This window comes from Cyprinodon tularosa, unplaced genomic scaffold (genome assembly GCF_016077235.1).
Source record: "Cyprinodon tularosa strain WSP-4 unplaced genomic scaffold, ASM1607723v1 ctg39, whole genome shotgun sequence".
NCBI lineage: Eukaryota > Metazoa > Chordata > Actinopteri > Cyprinodontiformes > Cyprinodontidae > Cyprinodon > Cyprinodon tularosa.
In genome coordinates this window covers 602,380-628,501 of record NW_024039107.1, presented here as the reverse complement: position 1 = coordinate 628,501, position 26,122 = coordinate 602,380, and the positions used below count along the sequence as shown (strand labels likewise).

Here is a 26,122-nt window from a genome sequence, read left to right as displayed (position 1 = left end):
AGAAAAAAATATATCAATTTGAAAATGGTTACCAAGTCATTTCTAAAGACGTCAGTGATCCAAATGTTATCCTTATATGAAGATGAAATCTGAAGCTAATTAATGGTCACTAATGAGAAGGAAACGCTTTGATGAGAATTGGCTTTGATGTGAATTGGGAAATGGAGCAAAGCTAAACTGAGCCCAGGATTGATGGATGTACGAAAAGTGGATGCAAAAATAACGTTGAAAGAGAGGCAAAATTTTATGTAAGCTAGGGTGACCAAACGTCCGTATTTCCCGGGACATATCCGTATTTCACGTCCTGTCCCGGGCGTCCCGGGTTTTTTTTTTGAAAGTGAGGAAATGTCCTGATTTTTAAATTACCTTCATTGGACCATTAAATTTACAGGCACTAGGGCACTGCGCACGGCGCTGCGTGTGACGTAACCCCTGAGCCGCGTCAGTGCGGGCAGTCCTGTTCTTAATCAGAATATAGATAGTTTGGCTGTCAGTACGCCAACAACATGCAAAAGCGCAAATGTATGTTTACCGACGATTTACAAAAGAGTTTTCCCGCTTTCAGACCGGGTCGAGACAAATGGGAGGCCTTGTGCACAGTGTGCAGAGCAGGCATGTGTGTCTCAGTGTCCAATGGAGGTGCAAGGAATCTGAAAAGCCACCTGGACTCGGAAAGTAAAGATAGTCTATTGATATGTTTGTTCGTTTTTGATACATTTTGGTACGTTTTTGATACACAAGAGGTATTTTTTGTTAATTAGCTCATTTGTTAATTTATTTTTTCCAATAGCCTACAGAACAGACATTTTGTTCATAACTGAGGCTGAGTATCATCTGTTATTGGGAGTTGAGTTATTGTTAACTTTTATTGTTAAGTGAGGGATGTTTAGATGAGACATTTCTTTCATTGTGCTTTTCATTTATTACAGGAATTGTTAAGTATTTTTTTTAATAAATACATTTTGAATAAAATTATTATTATTGTATTTATTGCTGTTGACTTTTACTGAAAAGCATTTTTAATAAAAATCAACTGTAAATATGTTATTGTAGGCCTATGTTGAGTGAGTGCATGTCACAGACATCTCTATGCATGGGAACAAAGAATCCCATCGCTCCAAGTTGCCTAACGTAGGAAAACAAAGAAAAAAAAAAAAAAATCAAGAGTTGCATTGTTTGCCGTAAGTGTAAACACACCTTAAGGCAGGGGAGTCAAACTGGTTCCAGAAAGGGCGGCGTTGCAGCAGGTTTTCTTTCCAACCAAACAATAGGACACCAGACTCCATCTCATCACGTCATCATGTTCAGATTTGACTCTCTTGATGAAATGACTGGACTCTTTCTTATTACATCAGTGTCAAAATTAAGTATTACAAGAAAAAAACTTAAATTTTTACTTGCCTTGAGGGCTTTTCAATACATAAATGTCCCAGTCATACTTTTGCATATAACCCCCTTTTTGTTGCATTTTGTAAATTTTAAGATCAGAACTGCACTGAAAAAGGTATGAAAAACAACATGAATACAGAAATGTTCCGTCAGAAATCTTCCATGTTGAAAAGTCCCCTAGTCTGCAGTCTGCTTTCCTTTCCTGGGGTTAACCAAAGGTTTATGCAGAGCTAGAGAAGGATTAATCACATTTAGAGGTGCTGCCTTGTGTAAAATCCGACATCCTAAATCCGCTTTAGCCATAAAGAAATCATCATGCCTCTTTATAAACAAACTGCTTCCTCTCTACAGCTCTGACCTGTCAAATGTTTTTTCTCTTAGTATTTTACTTCCCTATCTGTGCAAACTGTCTAGAATAAGTGGCATACAACAGGTCTTCCAAAGTAACTAAAGTTTACCACTTGGCTTTTTATTCCCAAAAGCTGCAGTCTTTGGACCGAACATCATCATCACAACACCTTTTCCACATATGAAGGGCGAGGACATTTTAAGACATGTCCCCAAAACAGAGTCAACCTCTTGGAGGAATAATCCAGGATTTACTTCCAGCTTAAGACTCAGGATGGAAGAGACCAAAAAAGGTCTGGCAGCAGCTGGTCAGCCAATAAAACCAAAAGTTTATCCAAATTCATCCAAGTCCACCAGCGACCGTTTGGAGGACGGCCTGGAGACATCAGTGAAGACAGAAGTACCGGACCGATCTACAGCCAGGACTGAAGTGGGGGTTACTTCCAATAAGACATCAGGAAATGGAAGATCATCAGCAGGTAAACTAAACATTAAAAAATATATAGATTAGTAATATAGACTTAGTCTATATTACGAAACTTCAGCAAACTTGATCCTCTTTAATGGGAGGTTTTTAAGAAACGAGAGCATCCAAGTCTATGTTGAGAAAGATCCTTTTCAAAATATCAATGAGATCTAGTTAAAGAGCTTAAACCTTGGATAAAGGCATCTTTATGAAAGTTTAACACAAAATGTAAAGAAAAATTGAAACAGATCTTAACTGCAAGAAAAGACGGTTGAGATCCTCAGGGTTGTCTCCAGGGGAAATGGGGAAGAGTTAACCAAGAGTTTTTATTTGTACATTTAGACAGAAATACCAGCGACTTCATAGCATCATGACAGAAAGCGCTGATATTCCATTTCATAGTTACGGAATAAGGCGTGATGTATAATAAATGCAAAGATCATTGGGAGAACGTACCACTTAAAACTGCTGAGAAATTTTAAATTCTATGGTCAACCATCATGGATGAGTTTTATGAGGCTCTAAGATGTTCTGCCAGGCTTCTTTCCTGCTGTTTTTATAGAATAATGTTTCAGATTCAACAGTTGATAAAGCAGCTATAACACAGTAAGGAGTTTCATTTGCTTTCCTACTATTTGTACCGAAAGAGTAATGCAGGACTTGGGAGCAATATTTTGAGAGGAAAGGTATTTTGAGATGTTTTTGGGGTTGTTTTTAATGGAGACTATTAATTGATTAGCCTCTATTGACCAACCACTGTCCAGGTATTAAAAACCAGCCAATGACAGGTGTGTGGATGTAGGTAAAGAAGGTCTGATCATTTCTGAATATGCTGAGATCACGGAAGCTGATGCTTTACCAACTAATGAGTTAACAGAAAACTAACTGCAGTTGTGTAAATGGAAATTCCTTAAAGGGGTCATAGAATGATTCTATAGGGTACCTGGTCCTTAAGGTCTCTGAATAGGGTGTCTAACATTGGTTGGGCTCAAAATGGCATATTTGCTGTTCTATGAGCCCTAATGCAGCCTGGTTAAAAGCCCTAGAATGAAACGACAGGTTTTATCCTTTTATGGTATGCTCGTGAATATTTAGATGAGCAGAGTGCTGATTGGTTGGTTTACAATGACTAAAGCTGCTGAGCTAAGACGCATCATAGCAACAAGCACTCACTCACTTATACATCAAATTGTTGATATGGTAGAGTGACCAGACGACCAGAATTGTGAGATTTGCAGAGAAATGTGGTGTCGATGGGGTTTGAACTTCTCTGTACGTACATATTTCACCCACTGAACTATCGTTATTCATCTATGACAATGGGAACTAGGTTTTGCATTCTGTAACCCCTTTAATGACGTCAGAGGTCAGAGCAGAAAGACTGGCTTGAGACTAAAGAAAGGCAAGAATAGCTTAAATAACCTCCCTTCTTCAGAGGATCAGACTATAGGAGGTATTGTGATTGTGGAAAGTATTGCTATGTCATGATTTGGCTATGGTTAGTTGACCTAAAAGCAGAGGCAGGGAGGCAGAGGTGAATCTCTTGTGGATTTAATAATGAGTTTACAGAAAACAGAGGCAGTTTATCCAAAAATCCAAATATGAAAACAGAGTCCTAATAAACAGGAAACCAGGAGTCCAAAATCCAAAAAGAAAACAAAGTCCAAACAAACATGAAACCAGGAGTCCAAAAATCAAAACATGAAAACTAGTCAAAACGTACCAGAAACCATGGAGACATCAGGGGAATCGCTATCATAAGGAGGAAGGCTCAGAGAGAAGGAGTTGAAGCATGTTTTACAGTGTTTGAAAGAGAGGGGCTAATGAGGAAACTGGGAGCAGGTGTGCACAGAACAAGAGAGGGAAAGAGCTAGGGAAAAAGGAGAACACAAGAGGGCAGCAGAGGGCAACAAATAGAAACCTGGAGGACTGGAAATAACAAAAACAATAAACTACTAGGACTATAAAACATGTAGAAAGGAAAACTAAACACAAACACTAGAAAACAAGGAGTAAAGCATGACTGAACACTAAAAAGAAAATATAACAGAACCAAGACTAAGACAGTAACTGAGAAAAAAACCAAAGAACTCAATAAACTAAGAATTAACCCACTAAAACTAGAAAACAAGGAGTAAAGCAAAACTGGATACTCTAAAGAAAAACATAACAGAAACAGAAACCTGACATGCTATGGGCAAACATCACTGTAGAAACAGAATCAGCTAACCTGATTCCTATTAATGACCATGATCATGGCTTTGAAATCATTGTCACACAACTTCCAGACTGCACAGCTAAATCATCTGAATGTTATTTCCTGAAAACAAATTAAATCTATTCGAGTGGCTTCAAACAACCAGACCAGATTGACATCATTCCTGTGCAGCTGATGATCCTCCAGCAGCTGCATGATGCAATTATTTCAATGTGAAACAAAATCCGACACCTTCTTGAAACTATTCCATAAAGATTTAAGGCTAGTAAGCTTTACACAATAAAGCAGTGAATAGATGTAGGACATCCGGTCGTGAATTGCGCAGTATTAATGCAGATAATATGGAATCAGGCAAGCGATCGTGCAAGTTTAGCTAAAATAACCGACTACATTTAGGCAGACTTTCTCCTGACCACTCTGTCTGAATCCTCCAGGATCGGTTCAGTCTCCTGCTGTCCGTGTCTCAGCAACATGTGCCAGCAGGCCCTGCTTCCCTGGAGTTCAATGCATCAACCGTAGACCTCCACACGTCGGCTACGTCTGCGGCCGCTGCCCCCCTGGACTTTATGGCAATGGTCGGGTCTGCATGAAGACCCCCAAGGAAGGTAGAGTATCATTTACCTCAAGTTTCCACATTAATCCAATTATTAGTGATAAATTTCCCTTTTACTTCAACTTATTGTAAAACTTTGACATTTAAGTAATCTGAATCCTTACAGAAGTTATGTGCTGCTCTTGTTTTTTATATTTTTCCCCCTCGATATTCAGTGTTCTTTTATTGGAAAATATTGCAGCGTATAAATCAGTGTGAGTGGTTAGAGATGGCCTTAATGCATTAACCACTCGAACATAAAGTTAGCAGAAGATTGTTTCATGTTGTTGCTCATGAGAGAGACCAGAAAACTCATAGGAGACAGTTTGAATCCAGCTTTAATCCCTTTGCTGTGGGTCTTGTTTGTCTGGAAAGTCTCAAAGCAATGGTGGGCGTTCTGCAGATGCCTTAAACATTGCATAAATGGCTTGAATGGTTTTGATTTCAATGTTTTTATGCCAGCACTGATCATTTACAACATCTGGTTTGGAAATATTCATGGTTTTAAAGCTTGATGGATTTAAAATGGATTAAATGGATTGCTTTTGCAAACCCTTCTAACAAGTCTGTGTTTCATGGAACGGTAGTTTTTTAGTGTTTTTTTGATACTTTATCGCAGGAACAGGGGAGGAAATGAGGACGATTTGTAAAACGGCACTGATTTGACTTCCTGTCTTTCCTTAGCATCCAATTTTCTCCCTCAGCAGCAGACGTCTGGAAAATTCAGCCGATATTTGCAGGGAAAAAAAGCCAAAACGTCCCACCTCCACCTGCCAAACTTTCCATTCAGGCAATCAATCAAGCGTCCGCCTTCATCATTTGCTACGCAAGACGAGCCATCAGCTCAGGATCTGGCATCGCAGAGAGCTGGTGGAACAGGACGAAGGGAAGCCGTCACATCTTCCTCTAGAGACGCCACAAAGACAACACCCAGCGCCGTATCCAATCCCCTCTCCTCTCAGGAAATTTCCTTCACCAGATCCGTCAGCAGATCAAGAAGTGTAACGGGTTCCACGGTGAGTTAAAATGTTTTGTACCGATTAGCTGCTATGATTCCAAACAATAATGGCTCCAGTGCCTTTAGGTTTCCCAGACGTCTGAGCGAGTGCTGACCGGTGCTACAACCGTTAAGGCGACGTCATCAAAGGGAGTCCAGCCTCAGCTTAACCACCACCCATCACCCAAATCCTGGACCCCTCAGAGACCAGCTCTTCCTCTCACTGCCGCCCTCACAGTGCTGTCCTATTCTCTGTCTGAATCAGAGTTCTCCGCAGATGGAGACCATCTTGATTTCAGCCTAGAGGATGCCCAAACTCAACCGGAACCAACTCCAACTGCTCTTGTTAGGATGATCTCCAGCTCACCACTGCAAAGACCTACTTTCACTCAAGTCAGAAACGACACAGCAGCCAATGGACATGCGAGAACCTGCTCCGACAAGGCTTGCTTTCCTGGAGTCCAGTGTGAGCCAGCCGTGGGCGGAGGATCGCGCTGTGGGAGGTGTCCCGCAGGATACACCGGAGACGGACACAACTGTCGGGGTACGGCTAACCCACCGAGCCATATTTATTGATAAAATATTGACATGAAAGCGTCATTTTCTGTCTCAACAAGTAAAAAAAAACAAGACCTCAATGTGTGTGTCTATGCTGAAGAGGTTCAAAAAAGCCTGACTGAGCCAAACTGGTCTTTAGGCCTGAATTGACTAATGCAATTAGTACATTTTCTAATAGTAAACCTTGAATAGTTGCATCCAGAGGCAGTAAGTACAGCTGTCAATACAACTTTTGAGCCAAGCCTGACATGATTAGTATAGAGACAAGCATCCCTACTTGCAAACTGCAGTTAGGGCCAAATTAAAATATTTACTGATTCATAGAGTCTCAAAAACCAGACTCCTACCAAACCAAATTATCGACAAATATTTAAACCAGGGGTCTGCATCCTTCAGCTCTTTGGACCCTCAATTCAAAGAAGGTACTAAATGGCTCTAGTAGCTTAAAATTACATAAATAACAAATGCACTATAGTAACATACCAGTATGAGAAGCCTTAGTGATTGTTATAAAGAATATTTTAATATAGGTTTTTACAACAGAGCGACACAAAGAACTGGAAATGTGTTTTTTTATAGCAAAATTTTCTTTTTATTGACTTGAAAATTATGTTTTTTATCACCTAAGAATACAATTTAACTGTTTGTTGTTAAAGATGGCAGCAGGTTTTTATGGCAGATAAACAAAAATAAAATGTTGCATTTTTTTAAAAAGTCATGCAATATTTTGTGGCTCTAAACATAATTTTTTTTATCCAGACTCTGGACAAAATAGCTCATTGGGTATGAAGGATTGTGAATTGTATTTCCCACCTCCTGTTCCTTGCTCCTATCTTTTGTGGGGTCAACAGTAAGAAGGTCACAGTAGGAGAGGAGCTCCAAAATGAATTCAAACATCCTGTCGCCTTACAGACGTCATTAAGTGACGGACACCATTACTACATAAAACCCAAAACACTTAAAGGTGTTTAGAATAGCATGCGTCATACAGAGTATATAGAAAGAAAACATTTATTTTGTTAAACGCTGTGCTTTTACGTTCCGTTGACGCAAAGAATTATGGGAAACCTACCTCCTTATACTTAAAGTCGTAGGGAAGCGGCTGTTCCAACAGCTGCAGTTCCGAATTCTCCTGAGTGGTGCACGACTTTACACGAGTGAATTAAGTGAATGTGATTGGTTGATTATCAAAGGCGGGATCGTTGTGGCAGAAAGACCTAAAACATTTTGATTGTAGCCGGTGTCTCGAAGCATCTTGCTAACCAGTTAGCAACTTAGTGCTAGTAGTTTCCCAATGGGAAATTCCATTGGGACCAAGAAGCACTAAATTGGTGACTTAGAAACGACGCTGTCAAGGAACGCTATGGACAGAGGAAACATGCAAGAGGAGGAGAGTTTAGTGTCGGAGGTCGTCGATGAGTCTCCTCCGTCATACATTTTTTATTTAGAGAAGGAAAGTGGGACGAAGTTGTTGTGGAAGAGGACGCCAGGGCGACAGAAGCTTGGTTTGGTGTCGAAGGCTTACAGCCGTAAATGTTTGAGCCCTTGCCTCACAACGCTGCCAGTTCTGTTAGCTCTACGCCTGCTGAAGACACAGACGTCCATCCCTGTGAACACTGGGGAGCAACTCAATGGGAAAGGAAATGATTATTTCAACCGTTGCGTAAATTAACTGCGACATATGAATCAAGATGCTATTACCGAAAATATTCGATTGACAGATGACCGTTGATATATGATTGGCTGAATTTAGGTGTTCAGGCTGACGTTTAACTAACTGGCTTGCATAAGATAACGAAAAAAGAACGGATTTTAAGACAGGATTTTTTTTAAATAGAAATTTTCTAAATTTTGGGACAATTTGGTCTGATAAAGAAGAGTACATTTATTTACATGTTTAAGCCAGAATGATTTGACATTTAAATATGACTTCCCTACGACTTTAAGAAACACCAAGAATGGACTACCTGTAAGGGGCGGGGTCAAATGTGGATTTGGATAAACCTAGTTCATGAAATCTGGATGCCCAATGACAATCCATCATCAAATTAAAAAAGTGGACTTTTTATTTATAGCTAAAGCCCGGTGTAAGAATATCCAACATGGACAGTTTGTTCATCAAAAGGGGATAAATCTGCAGTATGAACATCGAAGATGGTTCCTGGAAGCATATTTTGCAGTAAATTCCATAATACCTGGTTAGCAGCTTGTGTTACACCACATGGAACAGCTCAGGCGATTGTGGCACCATCACCTAGATCTGAGCTTTAAGAAAAACTGTGTTGAATTGATTCATCAGCGTTGCTTCCTGTTTGTTGTTTAAGCTGTATGCAGGCACCTGTGTGGCAGAAACATGGAGTGTGCTGCACCCAACACATGCCGTTGCAAACCGGGCTACAATGGATCAAATTGCCAGACAGGTAGGAGGTTTAAAAAAAAAAAAACTGTCGAAGAACTAAAGCAGTTGTCTTCAGGTCTAATGCGTTATAACTTTGTTGTTTCTAAATTTCCCATCAGCGATTTGCGACCCGAAATGCATCAATGGCGGGGTTTGCATTGCTCCAGGCGTGTGTCAGTGTCCCACAGGTTTCCATGGAGAAACATGTCAACAAGGTGAGCATTTAGGCAGCGTTTAAACTATCCATGCATCTTCAAAAAGGATGATAGTTTCCTGAGTGATCAGATACGTCGGCAGAGGGTTTAATGACATTTCTAAAACAGGTAAGAACTGGATGTCTTTGCAGCTCTGTGCAGGTTACCGTGTGAAAATGGAGGCAGCTGTGTGGGACTGCAGACCTGCTCCTGTCCTTATGGGTTTGTTGGTCCTCGGTGTGAAACAAGTAAGTCCAAAGTGTTCATGAACTTTGTCCATGTTGTTTCATGAGAGATTTGGTAACAGTTAATATTTAATATTTTTTTTAAAAGGGTTCCAGTTTAATCAGAATGCATTCCAACAAGATTCGTCCATCTTTTTTACTCTTCTGACTCATCTTATATTCCGTCTCTTCTGGTTTTCCTAGCCTCGTGAGACCATCCTGATCTCGCGAGCTTTCACTCACTAATCAGTCTGGAGACTCTCCGTTGAAGAAAATTTGGAGCCGTTCACCAAACGAACGTCCAATCAGCGTTGGCTTTGAGGCGGGTTGAGGTGTGACGCAACGAGAAGCGCGACAGTTCAGTCTAAAAAACATGGCGGCTTCAGCCGATGAAACTAGCATTAGCGTGGCTATCGAGCAAGTTTTATCGGAATTACAGAGTATTTCTTCACTGAAAGAAGAGCAAAACACTGCTCTGGAGGCTTCTGTAACGCTTGTTAAAGGCTAATGACAAGGAACTGACTATATAGATGTAGAAAGATGTTACCAGAAGAGGGTTCGTTGAGGAGCCCGAGGTGTGAATAATCACAGAGACAAAAATAAGGTTTAACTAGTTTTGTATTAAAGTGGCCAAGACACACACAAAAAAAAAAACAACAAACACACAAACATTAATAACAAAACAGTTTTTGATTAATTGTCCCCAAGGTTCAGTTAGGTTAGATTGTTAGTCCATACGCTATGGTAATCCAGGGTTGGGAAGAGAATAGTTTTTATCCTTATAGGAAAGAAGAGTCTGTATCCTACCGCACAGGTAGAGGTCTTAGCTCGCCATCTTCAGTTGAATTAGAAGAAAAAAAAGTTGTTGTGAACCAGATTGTAGTGAGGGTGATGTCCTTTTTCTGGCATAAAAAAAAAACCTGACCGTTGAAGGGATGACAAGTTGATCTCCGTCTGTGTAGTGGTATTAATGAAAGACAACATGAGCGGTTTGGCCCAAGTTGTGAGAGAGAAGCGAGTCCAAAAGACAGCTTATAATATTAGATCTTTAGGAAGATCCAGTAGCTTTTTTTTTAAACGAGACGCCAACAGAGCATGCAACAGCCACAGGTGGGGAATGGAGGAGGGAGTGGCACTCTGACTCCGCAGGTAAATAGAGTTGGGGTGATGTCGCACAGGGCGTGGCCCGTCAAATTAAAAGGACTTAGGAGCTGAGGGCTACACGTTCCCCCCCTGAACTCATGTACGGCCCTGTACATGCAGCGGGCTGACGGCAGACGGCTTGTTTACTGGTAAGGGAAGGTTGGACCTCATCAATTTCAACAACATAATTAAAGGCGGTGCTTAGTCCATGGAACAAAGATTGGATACTTTGGAGCAGTGGATGGCCCAGCCTGGAGTATTGGAACCGCTCAGGAGGACGACGTGTTCGGATAGGTCGATGGCCTGGTGGTTCGGACCCGGGACTGGACAATTCAAGCTCAGAGGGTGAGTCAGATTCAGAGACAATGCTGACGGGGTCTGGAGTTTCCGGATCAGAGGAAGCGCTTTCTTCAGGCTCCAGGTTAGCAGCAGGTCTTAAGTCTAAGTGAGTATTTACAGCTTCAGCTAAGTGGTCAATGGTTTCTTGTGACGATTCAGATTCCGGTTCACTCTCAATCACACGAGGCCCCACTTCCATCAGAGGTTCTTCAGTCCGGGCAGACTGTGGTTGCTGGCCAGGCGGGACCACAGCTGACTCAGCCGGATGAGCAGAAGTGGGCAATTCGATTATGGATGTGAATCTGACTGGTTCTGAGATGGAGAGAGGTTTAACAGGAATCAGTTCTTCTTCCGACAGGATATCTTCACCACCATCATCAGGAGGATTGAGAGGTGTGCTTTCTGACGGTAGGGAATGTGTCACTTTCTGTTTGATTTGTTTGGCAGGGGCTGAGAGGAAACCACAGGGTAATAGCAGGTCTCGATGGAGTGTACGTACAGGACGGTCCTTGTTTTCTGGCTTCACGGTGTAGACTGGAAGTGGACTGGCTCTTTTGATGACTGTGTACACATCTGGCTCCCACCGATCAGCAATTTTGTGTTTTCCCCTTATTCTCACATTTCTCACCAGCACACGATCTCCCACCGACAACTCTGAAGGAGTGATGTTCTTGTCGAAACGGGTTTTGTTTTTCAGCATCAGCTTCTCAGAGTTCTCAATGGCAATTTGGTAGCTTTCTTCGAGGTGGGCTTTCAGCTTTTCAATGTACTGAGAGTGAGAGGAGTGCGTTTTCTCTCCCAATGGCAGTCCGAAAGCGAGATCTATTGGGAGGCGTGGCTGACGTCCAAACATAAGCTCATAAGGGGAGAATCCTGTGACATCGCTCCGGGTACAGTTGTACGCATGCACCAGTGGTTTTACAAAATCTCTCCAGTGTGTCTTGTCGTGATCATTCAAAGTTCCCAGCATGTCCAGAAGGGTGCGATTAAACCGTTCTACTGGATTACCCCGAGGATGGTATGGGGTGGTACGGATCTTGCTGATTTCTGCCATTGCACAGAGTTCTTTGATAATACGGCTCTCAAAATCAGGTCCTTGGTCACTATGGAGCTTCTCAGGGATGCCGTAATGTACCAGGAAGTTGTCCCATAAGCACTTTGCTACGGTCTTCGCTTTTTGGTTTGGCGTGGGAACAGCGACTGCATACTTTGTGAAGTGGTCAGTTATCACGAGTATGTCTTTGGTATTGCTCCGATCAGGTTCCAACGACAAGAAATCCATGCATACCAGTTCCAAAGGTCTTGACGTTTTGATGTTAACCAGCGGAGCTGCTTTGTCTGGCAGTGTTTTCCGTCGGACACATCTTTCACAGTTCTTTATTTTGTTGTGGACATCTGCAGACATACGAGGCCAGTAAAACCGGGATCTTGCAAGGTCAAGCGTTCTCTCAATGCCCAAGTGTCCCATCTGATCATGCAGCTGGTATAATGCTTCAGAGCGACATTCTTCAGGTAGCACAAGCTGGTATGTGGTTTCACTCCCAATCTGCCTTCTCCGTACAAGAACATTGTTGTGGAGCTCCAGTTTTGTTAGTTCTCGCAGGAGTAAAGGTAAGTCTGGAAGTTCGTCCCTCAGAGAAGTAGGTGGACTTTCTCCTCTTTCCAACTGTGCAACAACATGCTGTATGACGGGATCGGTGTGCTGTTTGGCTGCAATTTCATCAGGAGAGAATGCAGGTATGACGGGTGAGGCAAACTGTATGTCATCAACAAAACTGTCTGGCAGACTTCCTGGATCAGTGGTGAGTGTCTGGACCAGAGCAAGAACTTGGTCTTCAGCAGTGGAACCATACACAAGCTGTCGGTCACAAATGGCATGGACTGTGTGCTGGTCTATGGAGACAGGTGAGGAATCTTGTAGGTGATGTTGGGTGAACCTTAAAATTCTCTCACGCTCTTTTTGTGTCAGGTGGTCATCTGGCAACACCTCATGCGGTCGACGAGAGAGACCATCTGCGTCAGCATTTTGCTTTCCTGCTCTGTAAATAATCTTGAATGAGTAGGTGGAAAGGGCAGAGAGCCACCTGTAGCTCGTTGCATCCAGCTTTGCAGAGGTAAGGAGGTAGGTCAAAGGGTTACTGTCTGTGACCACTGTAAAAGGTGTGCCGTACAAATAGTCATTAAACTTTTCGGTCACCGCCCACTTCAATGCTAGGAATTCCAGCTTGTGTGCAGAGTATCTGGCTTCACTCCGAGACAGGCCCCTGCTGGCATAAGCAACCACTCTGTTCTTGCCGTCGTGTTCTTGGTATAAAACAGCACCAAGTCCTGTGCAGCTGGCATCTGTATGCAGGGTGTACGACTTGCTAGGATCGGCAAAGGCGAGAACAGGCGCTGAAGTGAGCTTTTGAATGATGGTCTCAAAGGCAGTCTGACATGCAGGGGACCAGCGGCCACCGAAAGGCTCTTTTGGGTTCAGGTAGGTCTGGGATTTTATCAATGGTTTTCGTTTTTTCTGGTTTGGTGGATAGCCTGAGGTCAGCTCATTCAGTGGTTTGACGATGGATGAGTAGTCTTTCACAAAGCGTCGGTAATAACCGGCAAATCCGAGGAATGAGCGAAGTTCCTTGAGGTTCTGTGGGACTGGCCAAGATGTTAGGGTGGCAATTTTCTCTGGGTCTGTCTCAACTCCATTCCTCGACACCACATGTCCGAGATACCGCACAGATGGCTGGAAAAAGACACACTTCTCCACAGACAACTTCAGGCCAAACTCCTTTAACCGCAGCAAAACCCTCATCAGCCGCTCTTCGTGCTCTTCCAGCGTCGGAGCGAACACGATTAAATCATCGATGAAGACGAGTGCTTCTTTGAGGTTTAAATCGCTCATGCACTTCTCCATCAACCGCTGAAAAGTGGAGGGCGCATTTGTAACTCCTTGCGGCAAGCGGTTAAACTCCCAGAAGCCTAGAGGACAGACGAAGGCGGTTTTGCATTTATCAGATTCCTCCATCTCGATTTGATAGTAGCCGGACTTCAAATCTAGGACGGAAAACCATTTTGATCCGGACAGGGCCGTAAAGGTGTCTTCTAGCTTTGGCAGAGGATATGCATCTTTGATGGTTTGAGTGTTTAACTTTCTGTAGTCTATGCAGAGTCTTACGCTGCCATTCTTTTTGCGCACCACAACGATGGGGGAAGCAAATGGTGAGTCTGATTCACGTATTATGCCAGACTCCAACAGCTCTTGCAAATGTTGTTTGACAGCATCCAGGTCTTGTGGGTGGATGGGCCTGGGTCTTTGCTTAAAAGGTGTTGGGTCTGCAAGTTTGATCTGGTGCTTTACTTTGTCAGTGCAACCAAAATCAAGGTCATGGTGAGCAAAGACTTCAGGAATGCTATCGAGCTTGGAAATAATACGTTGCTTCCACTCTGGGGAGATGGGTGAATCAGCAAAATTGTAGTTCAGCTTTGACTCTGATGACTTTAGGCTGTCTTGCTGGCACACACTCTGTTGCTTGTGGAGGACTGACTGGAAGGCACACAGCTCTGCGATAGCAGCACGGGCTGGAAGGATGACATCGTGGTCAGACTCATTTGTGATGACAACTGGGAGATGGCACGGTTGGACTGAGGGAAGATCCACCAGGCATGACTGGACCATCAGGCCGCCGGGCAGGGAGAAAGATGTTGGATGCTGGATAACAACAGACTTCTCACCTTGTAACACTGGAGCGATGGATATAGCATCCATGACAATGGTTTTTCCAGCTGCGAAGGTCTGTGGACTGTTGGTCTGTAGCTTTAAAATGCCATGGTGATCATCAGTGGCAAGCTTGTGTCTTAGCTCTAGGATCTTCAGCACAGCTCTATGCCCATATGGTACTGGTTGGAATTCGGAGTCTTTGATCTCAGAGTGTTTCTCATACACCACATCCAGTGTGCTGGTACCAATGAGGACTGAGGGCTGTGATGATCTGAAGTCAGGTACCACCAATGCCAGAGTGTTCACATTCACTGACTGTCCCAGGAACTCAGCAGGAAAGGTAATGTCCAACTCCACAAATCCTAAGTAGGGCACAGCTTGTCCGTTTGCACCTTCCACCTCCAGCAGGTTATTTAGGGGCTTGATCTCGTGGTCGGACAAATATGTGTTATAGAAGGAGTGAGTGACAGTGGTAACCTGGGATCCGGTGTCAAACAAGCAATGAAAGTTTGAGCCTTTTATCTTGACCTGTCCTATACTTTTTGTTCCAATTAATCCTTTGGGAAAGGAGTTTCGTGGTGTAAAACGTTGATTTTGGGGACACAATTCAGTAGCAGCTTCCACCTGTCCCTCCGAAGAAGCTGCATTTAGTTTAACTGTTTGGAGTTCTTAGCGTCCCATGCTTGCTGCTTCTGTTTCAGCTGTCGGCGCTTTTGTTCAACAAGGCTGGAGTTGGCTAAATTTGTGCAGGCAGGAACAATATGTCCATCTTCGCCGCACTTGAAGCAAAACCAAGGCTTGGGCCTGGTGGAGACATTGACTTTTGGCTTTAACTTACTCTGCCGGTAATCTGGTGCAGAGGCGGGAATTTTCTTCGCCAGCAAAGCAGACATCTGATTTTGCAGTTTTACCATTTGTTGTTTCAGTTCATCAATGGCGCTGGTGTCCGTGCGGCCACAGACACAGGAGGATGCACTCTGAGACTGCAGGTTGGCACGATGTTTCGAGGATGTAATGTGTTTCTTCATTAAGGACTCTTTGGCCAACTGCCTGTCCTCTTCGGTCCGGAGCAGGAACAAAAGTTCGGAGAAGGTAGGTGGATTGTCTTTTTTTTGCTCAAGCTGTAATTTTGTAATGACAACATTGTCCCAGCATCCTCTGCAGAACTGTTTCAATAGATGCTTGTCAGTGTCTCTTGCTGGGATTCCGCCCCGCTTCACAACTGTGCTCAGTGTCAGTTGCAGTCTTTGCAGGAAGGAAGACCCTCGCTCTCCGTGGTCCTGAAGAGTGTTTAGGAACTGAGCGAAGAGCTCTTCTCCATCCTGGACAGTGGCAAAGGCTGAGTCGAGCACTTGGGTGAACATGATTGGTAAAGAGTTGGGCCCCAAGCTTTTAACAAGGTCGGCAGCTGGAGGGAGCAGGCTTTCTAGAATGCGCCTTGTAACGTGCAGTGGCGACAAGGTAGGGTCAGCTCGCAAGAGTTCAATATGGGAACGCCATGAGTCGTAATCTGCCTCATTACTTGGTTTAGGAATCCTTCCAGAAAATGTTCGTAGGCGCAGTGGGGACAAGGATTGGAGGCTCATGTCGTCCTTTCTCACAATGTGCTCCACGACAACCCTCTGTACTTCTGGGGGATTCAAGTCGTGTCCAGAAAGAGAAATCAGCTGTCCTGGATTGGCAGCTGTATTGACTAGAGGAGGGTCTGCTGATTGGCCAGTGGAAGAATGACCCACCGACTGAGAAGTTGATGGCATCTGAGACACAAGGGTTGAACCTGACATGGTCTGCCCCGTCTCCAGTACATCAACTGTAGTCTCTTGTCTCTCCTCATCTTCATCATCATCATCATTTCCTCCGACTTCTGCCAGATGTCCACTTATTTGATCCATTACCTCTTTAATAACTTCTTCAAAGGGTTTTCCACATCGGTAAGCAATGCGTTTGAGCTCATGGAGGTAATCAGTGGAAGGTACAGTGGGGGCAGGAATGATGGCAGTACTCCCCCCTGTGGCTGTGGCATAAAGTTCATCCGCAAGTAGTTTTATTTCACAGACTAAACCAGACTTGCTCTGTGATTCAAATTTATATGGCAAAAGAGGCTTCAATTTATTCAAAGCTGCGTATGTATCATATTCAACAATCAGGTTTTTGTAAAAAGAACTGTCAGAATCTGTAACAGTAAATGCCATTTTTAAATCCCCATAAGTACGCAAATAATCAATCAACTCATCATCTGCTTGAGTGTTAGTCACACCGGTAGCAAAAACACAATGGGAAACCTCAACCCCTGTTTTTTCAATGAAATCCATTTCAGACACTTCTGATGCAAGTTTAGTCAAAAAACAAAAAACAATCTCAGTAATTCACAATGAATATTCACACATCAGACTCCTGGCTAGCTCGCCAAATGTAACGCTTGTTAAAGGCTAATGACAAGGAACTGACTATATAGATGTAGAAAGATGTTACCAGAAGAGGGTTTGTTGAGGAGCCCGAGGTGTGAATAATCACAGAGACAAAAATAAGGTTTAACTAGTTTTGTATTAAAGTGGCCAAGACACACACAAAAAAAAAACAACAAACACACAAACATTAATAACAAAACAGTTTTTGATTAATTGTCCCCAAGGTTCAGTTAGGTTAGATTGTTAGTCCATACGCTATGGTAATCCAGGGTTGGGAAGAGAATAGTTTTTATCCTTATAGGAAAGAAGAGTCTGTATCCTACCGCACAGGTAGAGGTCTTAGCTCGCCATCTTCAGTTGAATTAGAAGAAAAAAAAGTTGTTGTGAACCAGATTGTAGTGAGGGTGATGTCCTTTTTCTGGCATAAAAAAAAAACCTGACCGTTGAAGGGATGACAAGTTGATCTCCGTCTGTGTAGTGGTATTAATGAAAGACAACATGAGCGGTTTGGCCCAAGTTGTGAGAGAGAAGCGAGTCCAAAAGACAGCTTATAATATTAGATCTTTAGGAAGATCCAGTAGCTTTTTTTTTTTGAAACGAGACGCCAACAGAGCATGCAACAGCCACAGGTGGGGAATGGAGGAGGGAGTGGCACTCTGACTCCGCAGGTAAATAGAGTTGGGGTGATGTCGCACAGGGCGTGGCCCGTCAAATTAAAAGGACTTAGGAGCTGAGGGCTACACTTCTCTCAGAGGAAAAGATGGTTTTGCTCTTCTCCCGACTGGTTTCGGCAAGAGTAGCCTGGCTGTTAGTACGTCATATGCTTCGTTGATCTGATTGGTTTATTTGGCCCGTCTATCACCAACATAGGCCAATCAGCTAACCAGTATTTTCGCCCCTTCCCAAAATTACTTCAACCGAAGGTTTCCAGATGGATATGCGGAGCAAATCCATCTGGCGGAGTCAGGTTATGGTTTTCCTGCTTCAGATAATTACCCTTTTTATTTTGTGTGACATGGCCGCTCACACTGAGCCTGGTTCTGATGGAGGTTTCTTCCTGTTAAAGGGGAGTTTTTCCTCTCCACTGTCGCTACAAGCATGCTTAGTGTGAGGGATTGCCTTCAAGTCAATGAGTCGATGCAATCAACTGGTTTTCCTTAGATAGAAAACTTTGAATCAGTTTGACTGGATGATGAACTGTAAAGTGAATTGGCGCTATAGAAATAAACTGTCTTAAAATCTTAATTTTATTTCTTTATATTAAAAAGATTTATCTGAAAACATGATAATTGTATCTACCTGAGCTGAAGATGGACTGATCACAGTTTACAATAGAAGCATATATGATGATATCGGGGAAAGAAACTGTTTTTTTTAAACAGACCAAGTTATTTGGAGTTCACATTTGAAGTGTTGTTTTTTTATCATATCACAATTAATTAGCATAGCTACCATAACAAAAAGGTCAGAGATTATAGATCTTTACCTTTACTCTGTGTCACATTTTTTACTCGATTGTCTGTTCCTTCAAAATCTGGGTAAGAGCTGAAAAGAAAAGCAAAGAGAAATGTTAAAATATGATTTGAATTCTCTAGCCATGTGTTTAAATCCTTCCTTTCCTTGTAACCTTTCCTTCTTTCCTTTCTCTAATGCTTCCTTCTTCATCACCCCATTTTTCCTCTTCATTTCTTCCTACAGTTTTTATGTCCTTTCTTTGTCTCCTCTTTCCATCATATCCTGTTGTTCCTTTCTACCCAAACTGTAAAATCTTGCACTTTAAAATGAAGCCAAAGGACCGAGTTCACTGAATGTTGGTAGGAACCCTGAGTTTTTACTGAACTAAATGGACCGGATTTAAAAGAGCATCTTAACTTTAGCACATTTGGCCTTCCTATTATCTGCTGAAAGCCTTGTTCTCTTTCACAGCCTGAGTAAATTGCAGACATTTCTCATCATGTGGAAGTTTAATAGATCTGAATAAAAATATGGTTGATCTGACTTCAGTTCATACACCTTCCACACTGAAGAGAGTTATTATGCCCACCTGATAGCACATAGACAACGGATTCCAAATCCTGCAAATCATTGTATAGAATATTTTAAGAACACGGTTGTTTGATCGTTATTATTTAGGAAATAGAAACAGATAAAACAGTAAAAAAAAAAAAAAACGTTTTTTTACTGTGAAGTACAGTAGAGGAAGTGTGATGCTGTGGTTCTTGATAACCGGGTCCGTTTCTGTTGTTGGCCACAGTGGTCTGCAGCCGTCACTGCCACAACGGGGGCCGGTGTTCGTCCCCAGACGAGTGCACGTGTCCTCCAGGCTGGACCGGACCGTCCTGTGAGAGCGGTGAGTGATTTCCGCTTTAGGGACCAAACCCGAGAGGTTTCAGTGAGGCAACTGTCCGTTTCCCTCAGCTCTGTGCTCCCCCGTCTGTCTGAACGGAGGAGTGTGCGCTCGGCCGAATGCCTGCGAGTGTCCTCACGGTTTCTACGGAGCTCAGTGTCAGAACGGTAAATAAAAACATCTCAGACACATTTAACTTTGCAGTTTATGGTATAACGATCTTCCTCTTAAAGCCGTTTGCAGTCCTCCCTGTAAAAACGGCGGCATGTGCATGAGGAACAACATCTGCTCCTGCCTGCAGGGATACTCTGGAGGACGCTGCGAGAAAAGTCAGTCCTCTACTTCTTGGTTCAAAGCAGTTCAACTCCTTATTTCTCATGTAGGTTTAAGATAATTTACCTTCCTACCGTCTGCCAGGTGTGTGTGACCCCATGTGCATGAACGGCGGCAGGTGTGTGGGCCCTGATGTGTGCGACTGTCCATCTGGTTGGCGAGGGAAGAGATGCGACAAACGTAAGGGAACCTCCTCCTTATAAACTCCCATCGATGATCCACATCAACTGCAGACAGAGAAACATTCTGATTAAATGAGAATCAACCTTTCAAGTTTCCCATCAATTAAAATGAGCAAAAAGATCCATTTACCAGACGCCGCAATAAGAAGAGCTTTGATTCCCTTCTTCAATTTCTATTCCAGCTTCTGGAATTATTAATGGAACCACATTGACTCCATAATAAGTTTAAAGAAGTAAAAACGTAAAATAATGTTTGCTTTACTGCGTCTTCCCCTAGATCAGGGGCCGCATGCGACTCTTTAATGACCCCCTTGATGCTCCCTGAAGCTTTTTCAAAAATGTATTGAAATGGAAAAAGATGGATTTTTTATTTTGTATTTTAATATGATGTGCAGGAGGCCAAACAAACATGTTTTCAATCCCGTAAAAAAAATAAATAAATAAAATTGTATAGTAAATACATTTAAACAATAAATTTTAGCCTGCGACACACGTTTCAGCGCAGCGCCAGGCAGGTGGCTCTTGTAAACAAAGCGGCAGGTGTGTCTTGGGCCATGGATCCCAAAGGGGAAAAAAAGGAAGAGAACAAAGGGTTCAAATAAGAATGGAGAGAATCTTTTGCTTTCATTACCAATGCGGAAGGACTGGCTGAATGTTTGCTTTGGAATGAGAAGTTGTCAAATATTAAATAGATTCATTTGGAAAGTCATCCAGGGAAGGCATGCTAAATATGCAGCCAAACACCAAGTTGGGATTAAGAGATGAAAGTGCGATTGCAGAACTTCTGAAAAATTAAAAGAGAGCAAATATAGATTAAAGAAGAGGATTGCATCTCCAAACTCCACAACTGCGGCTAGTTTTGTTGCAAGCATGGAAAACCGTTCACAGATCGAACAGGTAGCGCTCTGATGCACTGATGGGAACTTCCATCCATATTTCACCATAAATCCAAAAAAATGAAAATATCACCAAAAATCTGATTTCTTTATCTCTCTATAATTTCATCAATGCAACAAAAACAAATACATTAATATTATAATGGAATTTATACTTAAAGAACCAAACATCGTACAGCAGAGTAGGCATTGATGTGACATTTACTCCAGCATAAGCATTTAAGCATGAGTGTGTAACCTCGGTACACGCTTTCATATAGTGTGGTTCGATTCTGCGTTGTGTTAATGATGGCCAAGAGACAGAGTGAGTTGAAATGTTTATCTGTGCAGAACAGAATAATAATCAGCGATCAGGCTCATCTCAGCCGGTACAGCACCTTACAAGGAACAGTATTACATGTTAGCATCAAGCTAACACAGTTTTACTGGAGTGTTAAGCTCAGTGAACCTACCTCGCGCCCATCACTCATGAACTGGCAACGAGATGTCCGAGTTCACTATACTTAACGTGACCAACCACCAGAAGGGGGTGCTGTTTCACCCTTAAGCGATGAACCAAAACTTGGGAATGCTGACAAGTGGAATTCTATAACACATTAACTGTTGCAAATGCTTATTATATATTTAAGCCCACATATCTTATAGTGGGCTAATATGTTGCCATACGAGGCATTTTTGCGACACCAGACAGATTAAAAAAAAAAAAGTTTTTGGTCCAATCTCTCTTTGAACAGTTTGCCGACCCCTTCCCTAAACAAACACAAAGCTAGTGATGTTATGAGTAGTTTCAGCTGTAAGAGATGGACTTCCAATCCATCAGATGGTTGTTCAAGACCCCATGACTCAAAAGTTTCAATAAAACAAGTATTTTGGCTAATGTGACTCATTTGCGTTCGTTGCCCTAAATATATTGGTAAAAACACAAAAAATTAGATTGGTGGGTTTAACTAAAAGATGGTTGAACAAATAACTTCCAACCTGATTAAAACCAAAAACTTTGGAAAAACTATAATGTTTTAATAAAAATGACCTTACAATCACCTTACATTTTCTCATCATTGACCAATTTGCACAAAGACTTTCACTGTCTGCATCAGTTATTTCACTAAAATGGCAGAAAAACAGTAAACCTAAAATGATTTTTCTCCAAGACATTTTCCACCCAAAAAAAAAAAAAAACTTAAAGATTTTATTATACTGACTAAACATTAACAATTTCAAATGAATTTATATGGGGGAAAAAATGAAAAATATTGCAAAAAAAAAAAATCTCAATTATATTATTAACTATAGCTCTCTACTACACAAGTTGATCGTTGAAGCAATTTGGCCAAACGGTTCAAATGCCTCATGAGGCTTCATCTCACCATCCCTACCTGGACCAATGGCGACTCCCCACCTTGGAAACCTTTAAGCTGGTTCCTGGATGACTGGAATGTAAAGGAGAAGGGAAGCACCACCTGCTGCAGCTTTGACTCATTAGTGTGATGCTTCACACCTGAGCAGCTGCCAGGCATGAGCAACAATCATCTGCTCTGGGTTCCTTCACCACGGAGAAAAACATGTGTTGTCTGAGAATGACGGGAAAAAACAGATAATTATCCTGTTGATCTAAAGCGTCGCTTTAAGCCATGATAGATCCTTTGGAACAAAGTTTATAATGAGATGTCCACCTCTAATATATTGAAACCTAAATGAAACTGGAAAAAGAGGAAATTTGGTTAATTTGTTGAAATCTGACCTGAATTAATTAACGATATTCAGCTAAGCTGTTCATAATTAAACTGAACTGAATAGAACTGGCTGCTATTGGCGAGTTTGTAAATGGATATAATTGTATTCCTGCATAATATGAATAAACTTTATCGTCTGACTAAAGTGGAACCGACTGGAAACTGGCTGTAGCTGCGTGCAACATATGCCCAGATGGAGAAAATCAACTGAGCTAAAACTGATTAAACTGAATTAGGGATTAAATGAAGTGTATAAGCGGTTCTCTGTTTAATTGGACTCCAGTGGGAAGAGGAACAGACTGTAAATCAATACATATGCATCAAATTGGACTTTTGGAAAGTATTTAGGAAAAAAAAAAAAAAAAAAAACATTAAGAAAATGAAAATATATTGGATTGAATTGCACCTGGACTGGATTAGACTGGACTAAAACAAATCAAAAGGGGGGTTTATATTTATTCATTAGAGCTGAATTAGTTCAAACCTGATCAGAACTGGAATCTACAGATTAGATTTGAGATTAAACTTAAACTGTAAAAGTAGTGGAAGTCATAAATGAGTTTTTAGATGCCCATCTGGTTCTAATGGTACTGAATTTCATTTTATTTTATTTAATAGAATCAAGCCGGGTCAAGTTTCAGTGAATTAGAATAAATTATTAAAAGTCTATTTTCACTTGATGATGAATCCAATTAGAAACAAATCTCCATTAAGATCCCCTAAAATGTAAATATAGTTGATGTCTCCTCTCAGCCAGCTGTCTGCAGAGGTGTCTGAACGGAGGAGAATGCGTCGGTCCAAACACCTGCCACTGTCCGCCGGACTGGCAGGGCCTGCTGTGCCAGAACCGTGAGTTTGAAACCGCCTCTGTTACTTCGTGCTCTGCAGACGTTCCTTCTGCTTCTGAATAAAAGCTTCAAAACTTTTCCATCCTCAGCTCGCTGTGAGCAGAGATGTCTGTACGGCAGCCGCTGCGTTCGTCCAAACGTCTGCGCCTGCAGGAGCGGATTCTCTGGATCTCGGTGTTCCCAGAGGGTAAGGAGGACCACATGCAGAGCATCATCTAAAAAATTTAAAACAATGACTATGTGACTATAGTGCTTAGATTATGGATTGTTTTTCTGTCTTCATACATGTGAATATTTCTCTGTCATGTTTTAGCTCCCCATCGCTCAAGGCTGAAGACGAAGTTTTGATGCAAAGGTGGAAAAAAAGGAAGGCTCCCATTGGACGGGAACCTTTTATCCAACCAAACTCATAACAATGTCCCGACTACTGTAAATACCTCCATGTTCAGGTTCCTCGCCTATAATCCAAACTCCTTTATGACTATTTATTTATGTGGATGTTTTATATTGTCATATATTCCTCGATGTATATTTCTTAATCACTTTGTAATCATTTGGTTGTTTTGTAAGAGAATAAAAAAAAATATTTTATAGGCATTTCTCATTGGATTGATTTCCTGAAACAAAAGTTTGAGTTAAAATGTCAAGAATAAAGCTAAGATTTTATTTAAAAATAAGAAACTGTTGTACAGTACATGCTGTATGTTGGGTTATCACCAGAGGGGGCTCCGGATTTCCTATTTCATTTTAGGCCCAATACGTTGCAGAATTTAACCAATGTTTGAAAATATAGGCTCATTAAATTATTAGATTCACTGTTTTATGAAGTAGTTTTCCTCCAATATATGAAAAACATTCAAACGCATGATGTGGAAATAGAAAAAAAATACTAAAACACTAATTCAAAAAGCTAAATAAAATGTTCTTTAGCCTCCTACAAGACAAGCCATTTTTACTAGAAGAGTCAAAGTGTTTTTTTTTTTGCTCAAAAAGCATTTAGCTGAAGTAAAGCAAAATCAAAATTTTATTTTGGGGGGGGGGGGGGGGGATTTTTTTAACACAATAAAAACTAAAAAAAAATGCTATTCATCATATATATATAAATAAAAGCACTATATATATATATGAAAAGGACATTAATCAATACATTTTCAGTTAACCACAAAGTAAAGACATTTGTCAGCAATGTTTTTGCATAAGGCTTCAAAAAATGTTTCCAGTTGGTCTGTATTTTTTCTTTTTTGCAATATGTGCTAAAAACCATTATCATAAAAACAGTGTTTTTGCTGCAGGTCCTGAGCTTGGAAAGTAATTACAGGGACTTTCCCGCCCTCTAGTGGCAACAATTATAGAAGTATAAAAAAAGGAGAAAAATCACTAAACCACTTAATTATAAAATGTTCAATGAGAACTTCCTGATAACCCCTCATTATTTATTAGATATTTGATGAAACTTAAGTATGAGCAGAAATTAAAAAAATTAAATAAAATAAACAAATGGCAGATATGTGTGGAAACGTAGAAGAAACTGACATCCTGACCGTGGGTTTGAGCTTCAACAGCAGCCCACAGGAGGAAGATATTTATATCCGTCCCCAAAGATGGCCCTGGAGGGTACCGACAGACTGCAGGCTGCTTCCACCTGGACTGTTCACTCAGTGGGAGCTCAGAGTCCACGGCCAAGGGTGGCACACTTTTCCTGCAGTCCCTGGATCACATCAGACAAACAAACAAACACTCCAGGATGAATGTCTCATACCAAGAGACAAACTCTTAGGTGTAGATGTCTTTTCAAACCAAATGATAAGCAGACTATATTGGAGTACAAACAGTTTAGAAAGGACTGATTAATCCCCTTCTTAACGTGGCTTTGGGGGAGTCAAGGTGAGGCTTTCAACATTAGAGTGGCACCATAATGGTCAGGGATGGTTTAGGTGTCTGTGTTGCAGGTTTATAGAAAACAATTGATGCAATAAAATTCAGCTTTGGGTTATACACGGGGTTTAGAGTTTACATACAGAACGCCTTCATAGATATGCCTTTAGCAGACTGTAGGAACACAGTCACTGCATGAATCCACCTCCACCATGCTTTTCAAGCTTATGGTCTTGTCTGACCCAAAAACCTGTTTCTGAAGTATTTTTTTTTTTACCAGGTGGCTTAAAGATCTCCCCACAGCCGCTTAGAAAGCAGTGAAATAGAGGGTTTGAAGGTGAAACTAAAGTAAGACCTCGAGGTGCGGGTGTTCTGCAACCTTCAGATGCATCTCTGCTCCATCAAACCCGACTGCAACATGGGCTCATTAGCAGACCCTACCTGTTAGCAGACAAGCTTGACTGTTTGATTCAGGTGTATAGTGCAAAGGATCTAAAAGTTTGATATTGGCACAAGGTGGAAGATGAACCTAAGACTGGTGTTGCACCAATACCGATACCAGTATCGGACGGGCCCTGATCCAGCACTAAAGCGGTGGTATCTGTACCAACGGCGAGTACCAACAAATAGGGCACCAATACCACTCTGAGAGCCAAAAGTTTATTCAACTATTGTCACTCACTCCAGGTAGGCAATAAAAAGTTCTACTGGATCCACTTTGTTTTAGTATTTTTCCTGCTTCACAAAGGTAGGCAGCAGCTTGACAAAGCCATGATGGTAATTATTGTACATCCAAGTAGTATGCAGTTCTCACATCAATTTCAAATAGAAGGCATCTTCCAATACTGCACAGCCAGGTATTGGTGCCAAAAAACGGCATCAGTGCAACACTACCCAAGACCCAGATTAACAGGTTCTCCCCTGCAAT

General features: G+C 41.8%; 1 protein-coding gene across 3 annotated transcripts in view; it reads left to right on the top strand.

Moving 5' to 3' along the window:
• The window catches only part of si:ch211-246m6.5 (von Willebrand factor D and EGF domain-containing protein), a 45,984-nt gene extending 22,074 nt beyond the window's left edge, over positions 1 to 23,910 (top strand). For 2 of the 3 annotated variants that reach the window (XM_038297519.1, XM_038297518.1), the window contains exons 20-33: positions 1,872 to 2,216; positions 4,856 to 5,026; positions 5,698 to 6,029; positions 6,098 to 6,554; positions 8,893 to 8,988; positions 9,086 to 9,181; positions 9,313 to 9,408; positions 19,235 to 19,330; positions 19,399 to 19,494; positions 19,561 to 19,656; positions 19,745 to 19,840; positions 23,225 to 23,320; positions 23,409 to 23,526; positions 23,575 to 23,910. In XM_038297519.1, coding sequence (XP_038153447.1) covers positions 1,872 to 2,216; positions 4,856 to 5,026; positions 5,698 to 6,029; positions 6,098 to 6,554; positions 8,893 to 8,988; positions 9,086 to 9,181; positions 9,313 to 9,408; positions 19,235 to 19,330; positions 19,399 to 19,494; positions 19,561 to 19,656; positions 19,745 to 19,840; positions 23,225 to 23,320; positions 23,409 to 23,526; positions 23,575 to 23,632 — 2,249 coding nt within the window. In that variant the 3' untranslated portion in view covers positions 23,633 to 23,910. The remainder of the gene's footprint in view (positions 1 to 1,871; positions 2,217 to 4,855; positions 5,027 to 5,697; positions 6,030 to 6,097; positions 6,555 to 8,892; positions 8,989 to 9,085; positions 9,182 to 9,312; positions 9,409 to 19,234; positions 19,331 to 19,398; positions 19,495 to 19,560; positions 19,657 to 19,744; positions 19,841 to 23,224; positions 23,321 to 23,408; positions 23,527 to 23,574) is intronic. The other variant, XM_038297520.1, reaches the window with a different exon arrangement.
• Positions 23,911 to 26,122: the final 2,212 nt, after the last annotated feature.